At 43.1% G+C, this 21,261-nt stretch overlaps 1 protein-coding gene across 2 annotated transcripts in view; it reads left to right on the top strand.

Moving 5' to 3' along the window:
- Positions 1-991: 991 nt before the first annotated feature.
- The window catches only part of LOC125456043 (metalloprotease TIKI2-like), a 383,081-nt gene continuing 362,811 nt past the window's right edge, over positions 992-21,261 (top strand). For both annotated transcript variants that reach the window (XM_048538687.2, XM_048538688.2), the window contains exons 1-2: positions 992-1,498; positions 2,528-3,088. In XM_048538687.2, the coding sequence (XP_048394644.2) occupies positions 1,376-1,498; positions 2,528-3,088 (684 nt within the window). In that variant the 5' untranslated portion in view covers positions 992-1,375. The remainder of the gene's footprint in view (positions 1,499-2,527; positions 3,089-21,261) is intronic.

Here is a 21,261-nt window from a genome sequence, read left to right as displayed (position 1 = left end):
CTACTCACAGTATTTCCAGAGATAGTAGGAACTGCAGATGCTGGAGAATGTGAGGTAACACAGTGTGGAGCTGGAGGAACACAGCAGGCCAAGCAGCATCAGAGGACCAGGAAAGCTGACCTTTTGGATTTGGAGATAATGGGAACTGCAGTGGCTGGAGAATCCAAGATAACAAAGTGTGGAGCTGGATAAAGGTCAGCTTTTGTGCTCCTGTGATGCTGCTTGGCCTGCTGTGTTCATCCAGCTCCACACCATGTTCTGGCTCTGGACCCTTCTTCAGAAAACCTTTAAGGACCGTTTTTCTGAAGAAGGGTCCAGACCTGAAATGTCAGCTTTCCTGCTCCTCTGATGCTGCTTGGCCTGCCATGTTCGTCCACCTCCACACCTTGTTATCGCATGATATTCCCAATGTGGTTTGACCAAAGCCATATACAAACCTTAAGAGTATATTCCAGTCCCCCTTGAGCTGTGTAGCTGTCTACACTTTAACCGGAGGTTAGCTCTGGGGTTGAAGACATGGAAATAAAAGGATTTGAAAGTAGGATGGGTCTGAGGGACTGGGAGGGCTGGCATGAAGGATTGCTTAATTTCAAGTTCCTCAACCCTGCCTGAGGACTCACTTGATGGACTTGTCTGTCAGGCTGCTTCAGCAGCTAGGGAATGAAATCTTCCACTTTGCAGAGATGCTGTTGATTTGCGTGATGAAGGGGAGGTTGACACTGTTGGGCATGCCTTCTTCCTAAACTCTTTAAGTGAAGCCCAAGGACGGGGGAGTGAGGAGAGGGGAGCATTTCACCTCCTCCAACTCTTCATGGCTCGCGTGTGGGGCGCCACCTTCGGGCAGATGAAGGCATTCCTGAGCGAAAGAAAAGTTTTTTTTCTCTCTCTCTCTCGGGTTTGCCCAGCAGTTTGGGAAGTTGAGAGAGCACACGAGAGAGTGTTTTAGCCCCTGAAGTGACAATGCTGAGCAGTACCCGCCTAGCTCCGCCTGTGCAAATGAGAGGCAGCAGCGGAGCGCAGCGTGTGATGGGCGATCGCATCGCGGGGAGGGCCCGGAGGAGATGCTTTTGCAAACCTTCCCTCTCCCATCACGATCACCTTAGCTCAATCAGCGCAACCTTTTCTGGGGTTGGCTGGGCAGGGGGGGTGGGGGAGAAAGTGGCCAGCATGGCGGCTTGTGGAGTTCGCTTTCGATCCGGTGACTGCACTATCCCAGATGTAAGAGTGTGAGGAGCTGGCGTTTCTCTCACTGCCCGGGACTGGACAGAAAGCTCCCAACACACACACACACACACACACAAAGCCAGGCGCAACAGTCCGATACACACACACTCACTCACTCTCTCTCTCTCACACACACAGAGTAACTCTGTGGATGGAAGGCACGATGCAGCCTCACGCCGGGCTGCTCTGGGTTCTTGTGAGCTTGGCTGTACAGAGCGTCACCTCCAAAGGCAATAGTCTCCGGGACACCGCGCAATGCGAGCTTCCCAAGTCGGTGAGTCAGCTTGAGAATGTTTTCCTGTCACTTGTTGCAGCTTGTACCCTCCTGGAAACTCTTGCCTCCCCCTGTGCCCTCTCTCTCCGCTGTACCCTCTTCCCTTCCCTATACCCTTTCCCACCCCGTACCCTCTTCCCTTCCCTGTACCCTATGCGTCCCCTGTACCTTCTCCCTTCTCTGTGCCCTCTCCCTCCCACTGTGCCCTCTCCCTTCCCCCGTGCCCTCTCCCTTACCCCGTGCCTTCTCCCTCCCCGGTACACTCTCCCTCCCCTGCGTCCTCTCCCTCCTCTGTGCCCTCTCCCTCCCCTGTACCCTTTCCCACCTCTGTACCCTCTCCCTCCCACTGTACCCTCTCCCTCCCACTGTGCCCTCTCCCTCCCACTGTGCCCTCTCCCTCCCTTGTGACCTCTCCCTTCCCCCGTGCCCTCTCCCTTCCCCCGTGCCTTCTCCCTCCCCGGTACACTCTCCCTCCCCTGCGTCCTCTCCCTCCTCTGTGCCCTCTCCCTCCCCTATGCCTTCTCCCTCCCCTGCGTCCTCTCCCTCCTCTGTGCCCTCTCCCTCCCCTATGCCTTCTCCCTCCCCTGCGTCCTCTCCCTCCTCTGTGCCCTCTCTCTCCCCCGTGCCCTCTCCCTGTGCCCTCTCCCTCCGCTGTACCCTCTCTCTCTTGCATTGACACTCTGAGACTGAAGATTTTTTTGGGGGGGGGGGAATTCTGAAACACATCATCCCCACACGCCCACGTGAACCCTGGGTGAAGGAAAGAAAGGGACGAAGTGAGCCCACTGCTATCTCTGTTCTGTGTCGCACCTTGCTGTGTCAGTGCTGTTTTTGGGACAGTATAAATTCTGTATTCTCTCAGTCTTCCAGTGTGCACCTCAGCAGCTTACTGCTAACACTTCGATTTTCCTTCAGAACAGTTCCCGGCTGTTCTTTTTGAACTTTGTTTTCGTCGCTTGGCTCACACGTGAGTTGTTATTAAATGCTTGTTGTGTTTTGTGTTTTTTTTCTCTCCCCGGAACACGGCAGCAAAGAGAAATGAACTCGTTCCTATGGTCGATCCGGAGAGAGCCCCCGGCGTATTTATTTGGGACCATTCACGTCCCTTACACCAGAGTGTGGGACTTTGTGGCGGATAACTGCAAGCGAGCCTTCCAGCACAGCAACAGCGTGTACTTCGAGCTCGACCTGACCGACCCGTACACCATCTCAGCCCTGACCAGTTGTCAAATGCTGCCACACGGGGAGAACCTGCAGGATGTGCTGCCCAGGGACCTGTACCGCAGGCTCAAGCGGCACCTGGACTATGTGAAGCTGATGATGCCCCTGTGGATGACACCCGACCAGAGGGGCAAGGGGCTGTACGCGGATTACCTGTTCAATGCCATCGCCGGGAATTGGGAGAGGAAGAGGCCCGTCTGGGTGATGCTGATGGTCAACTCGCTGACCGAGGCCGATATCAGGTCCCGGGGGGTCCCCGTCCTCGATCTCTACCTCGCCCAGGAAGCCGAGAGGATGAAGAAAAGGACCGGGGCGGTGGAGCGGGTCGAAGAACAATGCCACCCTCTCAATGGGCTCAATTTCTCCCAGGTATGTGCGGGCAGAAGGAGCACCCAGATAACAGGGGCACCCAGCTAAAGGGGCACCCAGCTAAAAGGGCATGCAGATAAAGGGGGCACCCAGATAAAGGGGGCACCCAGATAAAGGGGCCACTCAGATAAAGGGGGCACCCAGATCAAGGGGCACCCAGATAAATGGGCACCCAGATAAAAGGGGCCACTCAGATAAAAGGGCACGCAGATAAAGGGGCCACTCAGATAAAGGGGGCACTCTGATAAAGGGGCACTCAGATAAAGGGGGCACTCTGATAAAGGGGGCACCCAGATAAAGGGGGCACTCTGATAAAGGAGGCACTCAGATAAAGGGGCACTCAGATAAAGGGGCACTCAGATAAAGGGGGCACCCAGATCAAGGGGCACACAGATAAAGGGGCACCCAGATAAAGGGGGCACTCAGATAAAGGGGACACTCTGATAAAGGAGCACCCAGCTAAAGGGGCACCCAGATAAAGGGGGCCACTCAGATAAAGGGGCCACTCCGATAAAGGGGGCACTCTGATAAAGGGGCTCCCAGCTAAAGAGGCACCCAGGTGAAGGGGGCACTCAGATAAAGGGGGCACTCTGATAAAGGGGCTCCCAGCTAAAGGGGCACCCAGGTGAAGGGGGCACTCAGACAAAGGGGACACCCAGATAAAGGGGGCACTCAGATAAAGGGGGCACTCTGATAAAGGGGGCACCCAGATAAAGGGGCACCCAGATAAAGGGGCACCCAGCTAAAGGGGCACTCAGATAAAGGGGGCCCCCAGATAAAGGGGCACCCAGATAAAGGGGGCACTCAGACAAAGGGGGCACTCAGTCAAAGGGGCGCCCAGATAAAGGGGACACCCAGATAAAGGGGCACTCAGATAAAGGGGCACCCAGCTAAAGGGGCTCCCAGATAAAGAGGCACCCAGCTAAAGGGGGCACTCAGATAAATGGGGCACCCAGATAAATGGGGCACCCAGATAAAGGCAGCACTTGGATAAAGGGGCCACTCGGATCAAGGGGCACCCAGATAAAGGGGGCACTCAGATAAAGGGGGCACTCTGATAAAGGGGGCACGGTGCTGTGCTAAAGGCTTCTGGGAAATGCTATATGTGTCTGCAAACAAGTGTAACAGTTCCTGAAGGATTTCAAGTCAGAGCTGTGCCTGGTCTGTGATCACACTGTGCTGTCAGCGATCAGACTGTGCTGTCTGTAAACACACAGTATTGTTTGTGATTACACTGCTGTCTGTGATCACACTGTGCTGTTTGTATCACATTGTATTGTCTGTGATCAGACTGTGCTGTCTGTGATCACATTGTGCTGTCTGTGATCACTGTGTACTGTCTGTGATCACACTGTGCTGTCTATGATCAGACTGTGCTGTCTAATCAGACTGTACTGTCTATGAAACACTGCTGTCTGTGATCAGACTGTGCTGTCTGTGATCAGACTGTGCTGTCTGTGATCAGCCTGTACTATCTGTGATACACTACTGTCTGTGATCACACTGTGTTGTCTGTTGTCACGCTGTGCTGTCTGTGATCAGACTATTATCTGTGATCAGACTGTGCTGTCTGTGATCAGACTGTGCTGCCTGTGATCAGACTGTACTATCTGTGATACACTATTGTCTGTGATCACACTGTGCTATCTGTGATCTCACTGTGCTGACTGTGATACACTACTGTCTGTGATCACACTGTGCTGCCTGTGATCAGGCTGTACTATCTGTGATAAACTACTGTTCGTGATCACGCTGTGCTGTCTGTTGTCACGCTGTGCTGCACCATTGCAGGTGTCATGTGTGTGGAACGCTATTGAGCACTGACTCATGAGAAGGTGCGAAAATGGAAAGTTTTCAGGAATTATTCCCATTGTTACATTTGAGGTTGCTGGGGGCTTCTTTCGGGCTTGTGTTTGAATCTTGAAATCTGGCCGAAGTGGTTCCTCGTTCCCTGTCTCAGTGTCACATCAATACCCTCTGCCAGCTCTAGATGTTTTTTAAGTTGGGTGTCAAAGGTTGAGGCTGTGGTTTTTAGAGGATTCACCGCCAACACATTGTCAGTTTGGAGTCGATGGTGACTATTCTTCCTGAAGCCATCTATCCGAAAGCATTTTATCTACTCTTTGAGATGGAAGCTGACCGCTTTCTGTTCTCCTTTATCAAGTAGTGAAGGAATTTATCAATAGGACACACTAATCATTTCCATTTCAAATTTGTAAAAAGAGTAAATAAAGTCTTAAATAAGAGTGAATAAAGTAAATAAGTCTCTCAGCAATAAACTCTCACCTTGAATTTTGCAGCATTTATACTAATGGGATAAGATCGTGGGGAGAATTTGTTTTAAAGTTTGATGAAATGATTCTTCTGAATTCCACAAGAAAGCTAATGCTCTAATCTGTGAGAGGAAGGATTTCAGGTCAACAAACATTTCTTATTAACACCTCCTAATTACTTTGCAATGAAATGTGGGCAGTATTTGAGCCACCATTACAAAAATCTATTCCTTAAACTTGCACATTCACAAAGTAAATACTTTACACTTGTTTCACCTATGCAGCTTTTTTGATGAATAACTTTAAATTCTTTAAAATAAACGTTTACAAAAAGTAGTTTCTCTGTAAAAAGAAACAGAATGTGCTGGAAATGCTCAGTATTTCTGATCGTGGACAGTGAACAAGTTTCATCGGTTTGAAGGAGAAATTTCAGTTCTGAAACTTGTCAGTTTGTTTCTGTCTTTGCAGGCACTGTCAAACCTGTGGGGTATTCCCAGTGTTTTCTATTTCTGTTTCAGCCTCTGGCAGCTGCAGTATTTTTTGAAAAGAATAACTTGTCTCTGCAGTTTCGAGTCTCAGATTCTGACCAATTAAAGACCGAGAGGATCCAAAATGTACAATCCAAAACCCAAGAAATGGGGCCAATGATAACGGCTTTGGCCCAGTGCAGCCAACAGGAAGTTGCTTGTTGCTGAAGGATTGCTTGTGGTTGTGTGATAGCACTGGGGAAAAGCCCTGGCGGCCCAGACTGCATGGTACTGACCTGGGAAATAGGAATCCGCCAAATTAGTCTCCCACACTCCCTGCGCATCACCCTGCCCTTTTTCAGGCAGGAATCTGTGATGGAGCCATGTGGGAGTGGTCAGACTTAGAAAGGTAAGTGGGCATTTTTTGATGCGGCCACAGTTGGATAGAACTGTTCTGACAGCAGTCAGATCGGAAATGACTGGGCACAGTGCCTCTCTGTGAATAATCGTTTATGGCAAAATTGAGTTTCATCAGTTCTGAGGAGGGCCACCCAATCTGAAACGTTAAGTCCGATTTTTCTTTGCAGTTACTGGCAGAACTGCTGAGCCTTTCTGGCAACTTCTGTTTGTGTTGAACTTCACTATGATTTCTAGACCCACCAATGAATAGTGGGCCTTTATGAAGTAAAGGGTACCAAGGCTTGCTGCTTTACAGCTCTACAGTAAGGCAAAACACAGTATCAAGAGGGGTCAGATGGAATCGGAGGTAGGAATGTGGTTAGGGGTCAGATGGAATCGGAGGTAGGAATGTGGTTAGGGGTCAGATGGAATCGGAGGTAGGAATTTGGAGGGTGTGGAGACGTGAGTGAGGAACAAAAGGAAGTAATCAGTGATAAAGTTTAGGCTGTAGGACTAGCCGAGGAACATCATCTCTATGGTTTTCCTTTGGATTGATAAAGCATGCCCCTTTCGATTAAAGGACTAATTTCTATCTGTTTGATTGCTGAGAAATTATAATGAAGTGGAACTTCTCTCTCATAACTTGCTCACGCTAAAATCAGTTTGTTTGTTACTGTAACTTGTTACTTATGACGAATACTTGGCATTACATAGATCACCACTTCCTCCAAGTTTTTAAATGAATTAAGTGAAATTATTAAGTCAGCCATTTTTCTTTTGAATTACCTGTTCTTTTAAACTTTCTTGCATATAGAAAGTTTTTGTGCAATTGGTTTAAATTAATAGTACAACCGTCACAAAATTGCAAAGGTGCCTGTGTATTTTTCAGAATGGAACAAGGCTGATTAGATCATTGCAATGTTGGATTTGAATCTGTTAAACATATGTCATTTTAGGGAACGTGACTGGACTTGTTTATCAGAATATGGCCGTCGTGGGGTTTTTGAATCCAGTTGGACCAAATAACTATTGACTTGTGAAGTATAATCAGGGCAGAAACACCAAAAAGCTACCCCACGCACAAAGTTGTTGCAGGAATGTAATGATTACACAAGCAGGAGTGAGCCATTTCTGCCCCTTCAATCTGATGCAACTAATAATTGAAAAATCAAAAGAACTGCAGATGCTGGAAACCAGAAACAAAAACAGAAATTGCTGGAAAAAGACAGCAGGTTTGACTGCATCTGCGAAGATAAATCAGAGTTAATATTTCAAGCCCAGTGATGACTCTTCAGAACTGATGGTAGCTAGGATAAAGTTGGTTTTACACAGAAGATAAGAGTGATGGAGGGGGTAAAGAATGAACAATAGGAGGGTATAGACCCAAAGAGGTAGAAGGACAGTTGGACAGGCAAAGGATTGGATAACGGACAGCCTGGGTGAGTGAATTGCTGCTGGTGGAAGTTTTCTTGTCAAATACAGGAACAAAGCTGACCTAATGGCCAGGCCTTCAATAAGAATGATACAAGGATTTAATGTTAATCTTTTAGCTTGTAAATGTGTTAAGATTGTTTGTAAACTTGCTTTTAAACTTTGTGTAATTGCATGTGTCTTTTATACATAAAAAAATGTTGGTTTTTAATCACACTGCCATTCTTGCGAGGGATCTTCCCAGCTTTCACCTGCTGCTCTTGTGTGTTGTTCTCAGCAGAGGGTAGTGCCGGCCCAGCTGTTTGTTTGCTTTCTTACAACAACCCCCTGCAAAGGCAGGAAGCCCCAGCTGGAGATAGTAGGAACTGCTGGTCTGGATGTGCAATGATCTGACTGTGTTAGCAACAGGAGGGGGATGAAAGAACCAATGTTAGAACGACGTGCTAATGGCATCGTGTAAATCTAAAGGTTTTGCAGGTATTTAATCATTTACATAAGAGGGAAACTGAAGAGACACTCTTGGCACTACTTGCTGTTAAGCCCCACACAGATGCATCATATCAAAAGACATTAATGGACAGCTATAGCGACAAACTTTTATGAGGGAGTAAAAACTTTAGTGAAGCATTTGTCACTTTACACCTGGGAGGCAGAAGTTATCAGTATTCTAGAAGAAACTGTGTCCTGGATCCATACAATATATCAATAGTACAAGGTGGTACTTGTTACAATATTGCTTACCACTAACAGTTTGTATTTATTCAGCACTTAGCACAGAACATTTCCCCTTGCACTTCACAGTTGTGTATATCGATAAGTACATTGCATTATTCATGCTCCTTGAGCCGTGGGGGCAGGTAGATTACAAGTACGGTACCTGGTCTGCAGCATTTCACTGAGTTCAAGAATTTGTATAAGTATTTATTAATTTTGAGCTGTTGTTTTGGCGCCTGCAATTTATAGATATAATGAGAGAGGATGGGAAAGTTAATTAAAACATCATTTTGGAAATGCTGGTTCTTTGCTGTCTTAGCTGATTACAGCCATGTCAGTGGCTGCGGTGCTACAAAAGCTGTAGGATCTGATGCCTTCTTCATCTGCTGTTCTGTGTCCAGAAGCAAGTCCACCCCACAGTGCTGCAATCTCCACCACAGTGCAAGGTGACAAGTCTTCAGTCCACCTGGGTCAGAGATCAATGCCTAGGCTATTGGTACTGAGTTGATCCACACTGACTGTCTTGCCACTGAGCTAACTGACCTTCCTATCCACTTGGCCTCATCCTCAGGAGGATGAGTTATTCTATGGCAAAGGAAGTAAAAATCCTCCTGCTGTATGATTGGTATCCAGTGTCTGCTGCTAGAATATGTGTTTGTATGTTCACTCACATGGACCATCTCCCCATGTCAAACAGCCAACCAACACTCATTAGATGGAAAAAAAAGATAGTGTCCTGTCACACCTCGGGGCATCCCATAGTTCTAAGAATGCTCCTATAATCTCAAAAGTATTCAAAAGTGCATTAAAATTATAACTGCCTCATGTTTGCCATGTAAAACTTTTACAGTCATGTTTTACAACTTCACAGTTTTCAAAATAATGTATGATTTTGATCAATGTTAATTTAAATCTCACGCAATAAGTTCCTGCTGATTTTACTGTTCACACTGTATCATGTTTCCTAAGCAATGGAGGATAGAATGGGGGTTGTAGGTTATATCCTGGCCTTGTTGTGCAGTCCTCTATGTCACTGCAGTTAACTTTTCTTTGGTGTTCATGGCCAATGTGTTACCAAATCTATGACTGTGTTTATATTAACAATATTCCTGGCTGCTGATAGAACTGTGTTATTGTTGATTACTTTTGATCAGGCGCTGATTTGTAAAATTTGAGCTGAACCTTTCTGTTGCAATTTATATGGATTGTAACTGGTGAAGAAAAGCATTCTTTGGAGGTTGGAGCATTATCGCCTCAGGCTGTTTTGGAACCAAGTTGGCAAAGCTCAGCAAGCAGAACCACTGTATTTGTTGACAGTTCTTGATTGTAGTTAGTGGTATACTTTACATGGAGAAATAAAATAGACGATCAGAAGTAAGTCAGTTGGCCCTTTGAGCCTGCTCTGCCATTCAGTGTGATCATGGCTGATTGTCCAACTCAATACTCTGTTCCTGCTTTCTCCCCATAACCCAAGGCCTTTAGTCCAAAGAACTATATCTGCATCTTTCTTGAAAGTCTTCCAAGATTTGGCGTCAGTAGTTTCCTGTGGCAGAAAATTCCACAGCCTCACCACTCTTTTGGATGGAAAAATTCCTCTGCATTGCTGTGCTAAAAGGCCTCCTGCTTATCCTTAGATTGTGAGACCTTTTCCTACATTCTCCAGTCACTGAGAACATCCTTCTTGCACCTAATCTGTGTAGTCTGGTTAGAGTTTTATACATTTGTATGAGATCATCCTTGTTCTTGCAAATTCTACAGAATATACTCCCAACCAATCCAATCCCTCTCTGTATGTTAGTCCTGCCTTCCCAGAAATCACACTCCCTCCAATGATAGAACAACTTTCCTCAGATAAGGAGAATGAAACAGCACATAAAACTTCAGATGTGCCCAATGCCCAGAAGAGTCGCAGCAAAACACTCCTGCACCTGTACTCAAATTCTCCTTCCTCAATGGCCAACACACCATTTGACTTCTTCACCATCTGCTGCACCCACATGCTTACTTCAGTAACTGGTGCATGAGAACACCCAGGTCTCATTGTGCCACCCCCTCCCTAAATTATCACTAGTCCGATAATCTGCCTTTCTGTTTTTACAACATAGGTCTATCTGCATTGTACTTCATTTGCCATGTATGTGCCTGAATTACACTGTGCATCTCTGCATCCTCCTCACAGTTCACTCTCCCACCCAGCTTTGTGTCTTCTGCAAACTTGGAGATATGATGTAGCTTCCTGATCTAAATCAGTAACACGCATTATGAATAGCTGGGGTCCAAGCAGCACACCATTAGTCTCTGCCTGCCACTTGTTTTTCTCTGCTAATACTTTTGTTAATCATGCATTCCCTCCACTCTGGTGAAAATGCCAGATGGTAGTGCAAAAACAAAATTTAATGTTGTAACATTTCATTTTTGTTTGAAACATCATATTGTCCTATTTTATTGACGTTGTAATAATTGATAAGAAAATACTTCTCAAGTAACAAACGTTATAATGAATGTCAGATCAGCCAATATAGGCACACAAATAGTTAGAGTAAGTCAACAGGATTGGTAGCATTTGTGAAGTAAAGGCAGAACCAATGTTTTAGGTTCAGTGACCCTTAAGACCACTGGAGATCTGAGGAAGTGTCACTGGACATGAAATGTTGACCCTGCTTTCACTCCACAGATGCTGCCAGACCTGCTGAGCTTCTCCACCTATTTTTGGTTGTATTTCAGATTTTTGGGATCCACAGTTTTCATTTGATCAGATCAATCAACATCTTTATGAAAAAACAAATACATCTTAGTTGGAGATTATCTGCAAAGTAATGTTGCATTTTTAATACTACTGATGTCTTTAATCTTAGCATGTAAGTCTTGTGAGGTGGGGAGAAGGGAGTCAGAAATTGAGTAACTCAATTGCTAAATGCATTGCAAAATTCAGCTGTACGTTTCAGAAGGATTCAAGATTTAATCCAAGCTGGCATCTGGTTCATTGGTCTGTACCTAAACGATAGTATGTTGCTTCAGTTAGTGTCATTATATACTCTGTCTTTATACAAAGTTAATTAAAAGGAATATCAGCAATGGTATATCACAAAACAAATAGGTTATACTTATTTTTGGCATTGCTCAAGATAGATTTATATTAGAAGGTGTGCGCATGCAGATCTTCTGTTCCTATGGATTGAAGGCTTGTTAATGTAACCCACTGTTGAAAAAAGGAGGTAGAGAGAAATGAAGGATGCTATAGACCAGGTAGCCTCATATTGGTAGTAGGGAAAATGCTAGAGTCCGTTACAAATGATTTAAAGCAGAGCACCTGGAAAAGGGTAACATAATTAGACTGAGTCAGCATGAATTTATGAAAGGGAAATCATGCTTCATGAATCTACCCGAATGTTTTGAGGACGTAACCATTGAGTTGATATGGTGGAGCCGGTAGATGTGGTTTCAGAGGCTTTTGATAAGATCCGACACAAAAGATAACTATGTCAAGTAAAAGTGCATGGTATTAGCAGTAGTGTACTGACATGGGTTGAGAACTAGTTGGCAGATAGGAAGCAAAAATAATAATAAATGGGACTTTTTCTGAGTGGCATGCAGCAAATGGTGAGGTACCACAGGGATCAATATTTGGACCCCAGCTATTCACAATATATATTAAGATTTGGATGACGGAACTAAACAATTGCAGATGACACAAAGCCGGATGGGAGGGTGAGCTGTCAGGACGATGCAGAGATGCATCAATGTGTTTTTGGACAAGTTGAGCAAGTCTGGCAAATAAATGGCAGATGAAATATAATTTGGATAACTGTGAGATTTTGAGTTTTGGTAGCAAAACAAGAAGGCAGAATATTATCTGAATGGCGATAGATTTGGAAGGGTGGAGATGAATTGAGACCTGGGCATCCTCGTGCACCAGTAACCGAAAGCAAGCATGTAGGTGCAGGAGGTGACGAAGAAGGCAAGAGGTACATTGGCCTTCATAGTGACAGGGTTCAAGTACAGGAGCAATGTTCTCTTGCTGCTAATACACAGAGCTTCAGTGAGACTACATCTGCAGTATTGTGTGCAACTTTAGTCTTCTTATTTGAGGATGGATGTTCTGACTATGGAGGGAGTACAACAAATGTTTGTTTGATTCCTGGGTTAGTTGGACTGACATATGAGGAGAGGTTGAATCGGTCAGGATTATAGTCACTGGAATTCAGAACAATGAGGGAGATCACTAGAAATGTAAAATTCTATCAGGACAAGATAAGGTAAATGCAGGAAGAATGTTCCTGGCTGGAGAATTCATTATTAGTGAACAGTATAACAGTTTGGTCATTTGAGACTGAGATAAGAAGTTTCTTTACCTCGAGATTGGCGAGCCTGTCGAAGCCTCTGTCATAGAAAGTGTTTGAGGCCAAAACACTGAATGTTTTCAGGAAGGAGTTATAGAAAGGGTTATGGGGAGAAAGCAGTGATGATATTGAATTGAATGATTAGCTTTGAATATATTGAATAGTGGAGCAGACTGCAAGGGCTGAATGGCCTCCTCCTACTTCTATTTTTAATGTTTCTGACATTGCTGTCTTACAATCAGGTATCCTGCAGGCCTTATCTTAGACCCTCAGCTGGAGATCCAGCCTTAGTTGTAAAATATAGTGCCCGTGGAACTAGAATCCAGCAACTGTCTTTAGGAAAGGAAGAAAGAATGGTTTTAAATATAACAATTTTAAATTCAATTTTTTTTTAGATAAAATCTAATCTAAACTGCAACTGTACCAGAAAGCCACTTAGCAATTGTCAGCATTAGGTTTTGGGAACCAGGCAATTTGGTGTAATTTCACTTCCATTCAAGAAACTGATCCAGAATAGTAAATAATTAAATGGCAGCTGTCCAACATTCTGCCATTTACACCTCCTCTTGGTATATCTTTTGTTTCCTCTCTTGTCATATTACCACTCCCTATTACCACTCCTTTTGGCTTTGCACTACCGAATTCTGCGCTTTGGTTCAAAACATGAAGGCAGATTGCAATATGAATGGTGATAGATTTGGATAGGGGGAGATGAATTGAGACCTGGGTGTCCCTGTGCACCAGTTTTGTTATCTAATTTCCAAAGTCTTCCATTGTATCACTTCTGCTGTTTTGCCGTTCTTCTTGCTGTCACTGTGCTAACAGCTATGACATTTCTAACTTCCCCCAGTATTTATAAAAGATTGCCTCCATGAAAAGTCAAGTTTCTTTTCTCACAGATGCTACCCAATCTGATGAGTCTTACCAGTATTTATTGTGGTTCACCATTATATAATTCAACACTGATTGAAAGCACAACAGCAATTTGTCCCTGCTCAATACCACGATGCCTGATCCAGATGTATAGAAGTTTGATCTCAACAAAATCCCGTCTCACATCAAACTGCTTCATCCAAGTTATTGATTTCCAGATTGTTGGACTACAAAGTTACAGATACTTTAACAAATGAATCATTCACACTGTCTGATTACATGGAGAGAGTCAAGATATGACATCTGACCATTCTGGCTGAGCACGCACAATGCCAGTTCCCAAAAGGATCAGTTTCCCCAAAAGGACTTTGAGCATTTCTCCAGCAATAATTGCGGCGTTTGTTGTGATGCCATGGAGTGTTCTTTCGTGTTGTTAGACTGGGCTCTCCTCCAGCTCCTGGTTTGGGTGGAGACAGTTGAATCATTGTGTGGCTTGCTGTCCGCTACTTTTTTTGCATCAAATCTCCAATGCTGAGGGCATAAATTTAGTATGAAATTTGTGGTATACCAGATTTTAATAAGGTAATTAAGAGCAACCACAAAACCCTTGGCATAGGAAGTGGGATTAGTTCAGGATAAAGAAGAAGGATGGGGGTATGAAAACACAGGACCACAACTGACTGTAAACGTTGGATGCTGAAGTCTTTGGAAGGAGGCTGTTCTACTTTCACCTGTGTTAGGAATATTCTGTAGTATCAAGATGACAGTTAAAGCTTAAATGCACTTTGATTTAACGTTTGGGAGCATATTAATGCCCTGACTATTATTATTCATAAGTTTTGATCTGAGTAAATCATCAGCACATTGCCCCAATGCAGAGCTTACTGTTTAATAGAAAAGTAAAGAATTATTTCTTCCCTGAGGGAACCCAGATTACAAAGGATCGATTCCCTGCAGTGATGTATCGGTGAAATTTTCCTAGCCCTTAGGTGATATGGGCAATGGTGAGAAATTTGTGAGAATGGAAAAATGAGATTCTCGACGTTGAGAAGAAAAACATCTAAATTTTTCTCTTAAGGTTTCAATGGCCGCGTGAGAAATTAACAAGTATGCAACATGGACCTGATTTGCATTGATTAGCATCTCATCATCTTACATTGTTTCAATGCAGTTTGCAATTCCCCCACGTACCTGTGAGAAACTAGACAGTACCAATTCCCCAGTTGAAAATCAGGGTGGTTATCCAGTGTTTGAGACTTGCCAGTGTCTTCTCTGAGCTTCTACAATGGTCATTATTCCCCAACTGCTCAATGGGCACCTGCGCCATTCTTCACAGAAGTGAACATTGGCAAAGGCTCAGCATCATGGCTGATCCCTGACTACCTCAGGACACATTTCAGAACTTTATCACTGCACTTTGGAGATCACTGACTCCTGACACTGAAACGCTCCTATCAGGCTGCTCTGCATGCAGGGATATACACACCTATCATATACCTGCATTTGCTTTCTTAGTGCTCACACAGTTTGTGCTTCCATGGATTCTAACAATGCTTTGCTATGCCTTTTAGTGCAGACCAAAAGCCAGACAGCTTGTCAAACTTGCAAGCACAAAACAGTCAAAGGAAAGACATTGTTGCTGTGATGGGCATGTGGCAGTAGCTTATATGGCAAATGTGTTTTATGTACTTAAATCAAATAGCCACTCCTTATAATTGGTCAAGGAGTGGCCCTTCATTGGGTGAAGGGGTACGATGTTCAGTAAAGGGGTATTACTACACTCAGCCAAGGGCAGCCTCCAATTTTATTCGAGTGGGTTGTCTACTGTCAGCTTGGTGAGTTTGGGCAGTAAATATCAAAGGAGGAGGTTATTGAGGTGTGATGTGTTGGAGAAATTGGGAAACTAAAGTGCGACCATTAGAGCTATTATTGCTAAGATATGAGGGGTTAATGACTGTGAAAGGGAGGAACTCCAAATATAAGTATGGGATTTTGTAGAGCATGGGAGGGAGAGGCTTTGTAAGTCACCTCGGTCCTGCATAAAGGAGGAAATAAGTGAGATTGAAGGGGTTGGAGGAGCTGTTTCTGGTAGTGTAGGAGCAGGAAAGGTGGTGAGGAGTCGCTTCTGAGTGAATTGGTAGCACAGAGAACAGGAAGGCTTACTGGTTCAGGAGATGAGAGAGCCATTGAGTGAAAATAGTATATTTAGTAGTAAAAGTGTTAAACTTTGTAGAAAGTGTGCATAGTAACAGAGTGTAATTACAGTGAGTGGGAGAAAAGATGGTAGTACTTATGCTTATGAAGCACAGAAGGTCATTGACCTTTTTTTCTCCAATGCAGAGTGATTTTCCTCAATGGGGACACTGCACTGGTGTGGGTGGCTGATCTCCATCCAGGCGGAGATCTGGCAGCAAAGCTCCCTTTGGCGATCTGGGGAAAAGTATATTAACATATTCCTCATCCAGTACGAAGAGAGGTATTATAGCCCTCTGATTATAGCAATCGTTTCATTGACTAGAGTAGAGCCTGAGTTGCAGAGAAGTAATCACCATCATTTCAAATGAAAAGAGGAAGGAATAAGACAATTCTTCATATTTTTAGGGTAGTTTCTACTATGAGAAACTTCAAGACCTGTAAGGAGGAAGGAGTGAAACATTGATTATTGTTCCAAGTTTCATCATAAGAGCCACACCTTTTGCTGCCATTGCAATCATCTGGGAATGTAGCTGGGTTGCATGGTGCACGAGAGTGAATAATGTGAATGTCAACTGGCCAATTAATAGCAAGAAACTCAATTTTGTGTATAATTGTTGGTAGGGAGGGAGCTTTATTGTTTCCTACTAAAAAAGTAAAAAGCTTGAAATGTTGCATTTTCTTGTTCAGCTACTGAGGATACTTCATGAGAATAGAGTTTAGTTGACATAATTTCCATTGCAGTATATAAATGTTGGTTGTAATTGCATTTTTATTAAAACAGAAATGATGAGCAATTTGCAATCAGAAGTTCGTGGACTTCAAGCGCATTTCATTGATTGTGCAGAAGTGTTGTGCTTAAGGGTACTACTGTTAAATGAGTAAATATTGAAAATAATGTGACTTTGCAAGTATTATTAACTTCCTAGAATGTACTCTTGTGCTTATTCTCCACATTTGGCCTTACTGAGTCATTTCGGTCAAAGTTGCATGCTCAAAAACAATCATTGGTATGTGTAAGAGATAGTAAGAACCGCAGATGCTGGAGTCAGAGATAACACAATGTGGAGCTGGAAGAACACAGCAGGCCAGGCAGCATTAGAGGACCAGGAAAGTTGGCATTTTGGGACAGGACCCTTCTTCAGAAATGTGCCTAATCCTTCTTTAACCAATATTCTAAATTAACAGCACTGGCTAATCATTCTTTTTCCCCTTCAGTTGAGAGAAGGCTAGTCAATTTTTTCCCTGTGCAGGGACAAGTCTGTCGCATGACATGTATTTATTCACTGGGTCAATAGAAAAGCCTCACAAACAATAATTAATACTGCTTTTTATCCATTTAATTTGTTCTTATTCAATAAATATTGTCTTAGTAGGCATTTGTAGTACAGGCTTACCAGTAGTGTATACAGTATTGCTATGAAAAAGGAACATTCCAGCAAAGCTGTTTGTCTCTCACTCATCGGCACAATTTGCAAGAACAGTTTGAGAGGAAAACCATCATTTATAAAGCGTGAATGGAGAAAGCTGAATCATTGGCAAGTCGACTCAAATTGGCAGAGGTACATGTTTGAGATAATAATTAAACAAAGTCATGCAGTTAATTGTCAATCATCCATATCTGGTTCATTCTCCATGACAATACCTCTGCCATGCAGATTCCACTTGGCAACTAATCAGCGTTCTGCCCTATAAATTCTGAATGTTGGTTTCTCATTTTTATTCTTGCGAATTGCCCTCATGAGTACAAGATGAAAAGTTTGAACAGAATGCCTTTTTCAGTCATACTTGAATATCATTTTATTATTGAGACATGTTTTGTTACATTTGTATTCCAACATTGCAACAGAAAGCAATTACATTTATGTCCTCTCTTTATTATTGAAAAGTGTCCCAAATTATTTATGGTGATGCAATTAAAAAAAACATTCAAACTCTTGCGCAGCATGTCCATTGGTACATCCTGTTGCATTGTTTATTGGCAAACTTTTTTCAGTGCACTGGAGATTCAAGACTTTGTGGGATCTTTGGTTGTGATAGCATGAATGCTAAGACTTCACCTTTCACCAATGTCAGTTTTCGATTAATATTACTTACAGTATCTAAAATGTCAGGACTATATGATTTCTTTTGAATTACTGTATTTAGTGACAATAATAGACAGTTTTAATTTTCTTTGGTAAAAAGAAATCACAGTAGTCTTTGATGGAAAGTAAGGCTGTGGAAAGTGGACATCTGATTATTTTCTACTGCTAGTCATACCTATTTCTTTAAAGAGAGGGATTGAAGGATCCCTAAGGTACATTTTGTAATGTTTTGAAAGTGGTTCATCTTTTACTGTTTGCTGAAGAAGTGTTCTATTAAGAACACTTGCAAATGATTGCGAATGAAGAAGGAAGTTCTGAAAGCCATGACTGATCTGAGGAATGTGAACTTTTCTTCAGAATTGGTCCAAATGATTGGTATTCTTTTAGTTCCAAAATATAACATTGCATTTTCTATCTCACTGGCTCTCGTTTATTTTTGTTATTTTGTTTGCAGGTTGATATTCCAGCACTCAATGAGTGATAGCCATAAACACTTAGCAAATTAAAGCCACGTGTGAGTGTTTTTCACTCTGACAGTTGGAAAACTCACTAGCTTGCCGTGTCAGGCTGCATTTGGAGTCTGATGTGGTTTTAGTCTGGAGATTCGCATTAACTCCCAACCAGTGGTCCCCTGTGGAATCACTCAAATAAATTGAAGTAAAGCTCCAAGTTAATTTAGAAAGAGGAATGATTAGTAAATTGTGCACAATTCTGTGAGTGGGTGTGACTGTTTGGGCTCATGGGTTAGTTTGTGGCTTTAACAGCCTGACAGGAAGACTGATTCTTGCCAGCTTCCTGAATGAAGTTTGAGGGTTCTTTGATTTTTTTTATTAGCTCCAGCGGTTTGGCTACAAAATGTTCCAGTCTGATAGAGCTATTGCCATGAACACCTGAGGGCTATTGGCAAAAATATGTGTAGACCTTTCACTAACAACTAATTCAACAAAGTATTTCAGAAAATATTTGACTTAAAAATGTGTGAGACAAGTACATGGTGTATTTTAATGAAATGGTCATCCAGTGAATAATAAACCTTTAACATTTTTAGTGCATCTTGCATCCTAATATCTGTGACTAACTGAAACCACATAGGAAAGAAAGTGTAACTTCATGGACTGAATGAATCATGAGGAATACTGGCTGAGAGTGTTATTTTACAGACATCCTACATACTTGTTTTTTTTAACATTTTTGTTCTTGAGTTTTTTTTGAACTGCACTTTAGTTCACATATGTGGCAAATGATGAATAATTTGTGAATATGATTTGTAACTTAATGAATAGCTTTGCAAGACAGTACAGAGTTTATAACCATCATCTGACCCCTCCAGATTGGATTTCAGCCTTGAACTCCTTCTCATGATCTATGGTTTTGATTTATACTGTTATTTGCAGACTACTTCAGGTGCTGTATTTTATGCATGCTTAACATCCTTGATGTGTGATGTGATCCATGTTCTGACACTAATACCTTGTAATGCCAAGGGCCCTACTTTACCTAATTTGGTATACCACAGATTATATACAATTTATTTTCAAGATAACGCAAATATTATGTAAAATACAGAGGAGGGCATGAGTCTTTTTGTGTGGGCAGTGTTAACTGATGACAATATATTGCAACCATAGTTCCAGCATGTATGGACAAAAAACCAAGCATAGACCACTTGGCTCTTTGAGCCTGCTGTGCCTTTCCAGAAGGCTTTCACCTCAACTCTACATTTTTGCATATCCTGATAATCTTTCATTGACTTGATAATCAAGAACCTTTCTACCTTTGCCATAAAAAGATTTAAAAATTCTGTGTCCGTTGGCTTTTGAGAAAGGGAATTCCAAGGACTCCCTACTCTCTGAAAGAAAAAAAGTGTCTCCTCATCTTTGTCTGAATGGGGTAACCTCTTAATTTTAAATTGTGATCCTTAGTTAATGTACTCCATTTGACAGAATATTGAATGAGTTGAAGACATTGTTGTGGATACAAAAACAGAAGTTGCTGGAAAAACTCAGCAGGTCTGGCAGCATCTGCGAAGGAAAAACAGTTAACGTCTCAGGTTCGGTGGATATCTGTTTTTGTCCTATGATAACTTTTTTATTTACTTAAAGCTAAACCGCCCGTACTTTTTATAGTAAAATAGGATTTTTTAAGCATAATGTATTTCTGTGAAGCACTGGACTTGAGAGTCTTTGAAAATGTCAGGACATTAAGTATTTTGCCAAGATAAAAAAGTGTGGGGCTGGATGAACACAGCAGGCCAAGCAGCATCTCAGGATCACAAAAGCTGACGTTTCGGGCCTAGACCCTTCATCAGAGAGGGGGATGGGGAGAGGGTTCTGGAATAAATAGGGAGAGAGGGGGAGGTGGACCGAAGATGGAGAGAAAAGAAGATAGGTGGAGAGGAGAGTATAGGTGGGGAGGTAGAGGGGGGATAGGTCAGTCCAGGGAAGACAGACAGGTCAGGGAGGTTGGATGAGGTTAGTAGGTAGGAAATGGAGGTGCAGCTTGGGGTGGGAGGAAGGGATGGGTGAGAGGAAGAACAGGTTAGGGAGGCGGAGACAGGCTGGGCTGGTTTAGGGATGCATTCGGGGGAGGGGACGAGCTGGGCTGGTTTTGGGATGCGGTGGGGGAAGGGGAGATTTTGAAGCTGGTGAAGTCCACATTGATACCATTGGGCTGCAGGTTCCCAAGCAGAACATGAGTTGCTGTTCCTGCAACCTTCGGATGGCATCATTGTGGCACTGCAGGAGGCCCATGATGGACATGTCGTCTAAAGAATGGGAGGGGGAGTTAAAATGGTTCGCGACTGGGAGGTGCAGTTGTTTATTGCGAACTGAGCGGAGGTGTTCTGCAAAGTGGTCCCCAAGCCTCCGCTTGGTTTCCCCAATGTATTTTGCCATCTCTGTTTCCAATCCTTATAGCCAGCAGATATTGTTGGTTATCATTAGAACAACAGTTACATTTATGCTTGTTGTATGGAAAAGGGCTTTTTGCCAATTGTGTCTTAGAAGGTACAGAGATGAAGTTGTCTCAAACAGGATACAAAGCAGCAAGTAGAAAACATTGCCAAAAAAGATTTGTGCTTTCAAAGTTACAACAATTCTAAACAGCCTGTATACCATTATTTAGGTTTTATTATTGAGAAGAACTGATTAGCTAATCAGCTGTTTTCAATCACCAAAAAACACAGCGTCAGTGAGCAGAGCTGAAAGTGGTAAACGGAATTACATTTTATGTAAAAGCTCGTTATCCCATCTCTCAAAACATTGCAGAATGCTTCATATGGTGATTTCTTTTGGTACCTCCTTTGTAAGTGAATGTGGCACCTGACTTGTATACAGAAAGATTACACAAACAGTAATGAGATTAGTGGCCAGTTAGCCAGTTTTTGGTGGCATCCGG

Source organism: Stegostoma tigrinum, chromosome 8 (genome assembly GCF_030684315.1).
Source record: "Stegostoma tigrinum isolate sSteTig4 chromosome 8, sSteTig4.hap1, whole genome shotgun sequence".
In the NCBI taxonomy this organism is placed as follows: Eukaryota; Metazoa; Chordata; class Chondrichthyes; order Orectolobiformes; family Stegostomatidae; genus Stegostoma; species Stegostoma tigrinum.
This window is presented reverse-complemented; position numbering and strand designations above follow the sequence as displayed.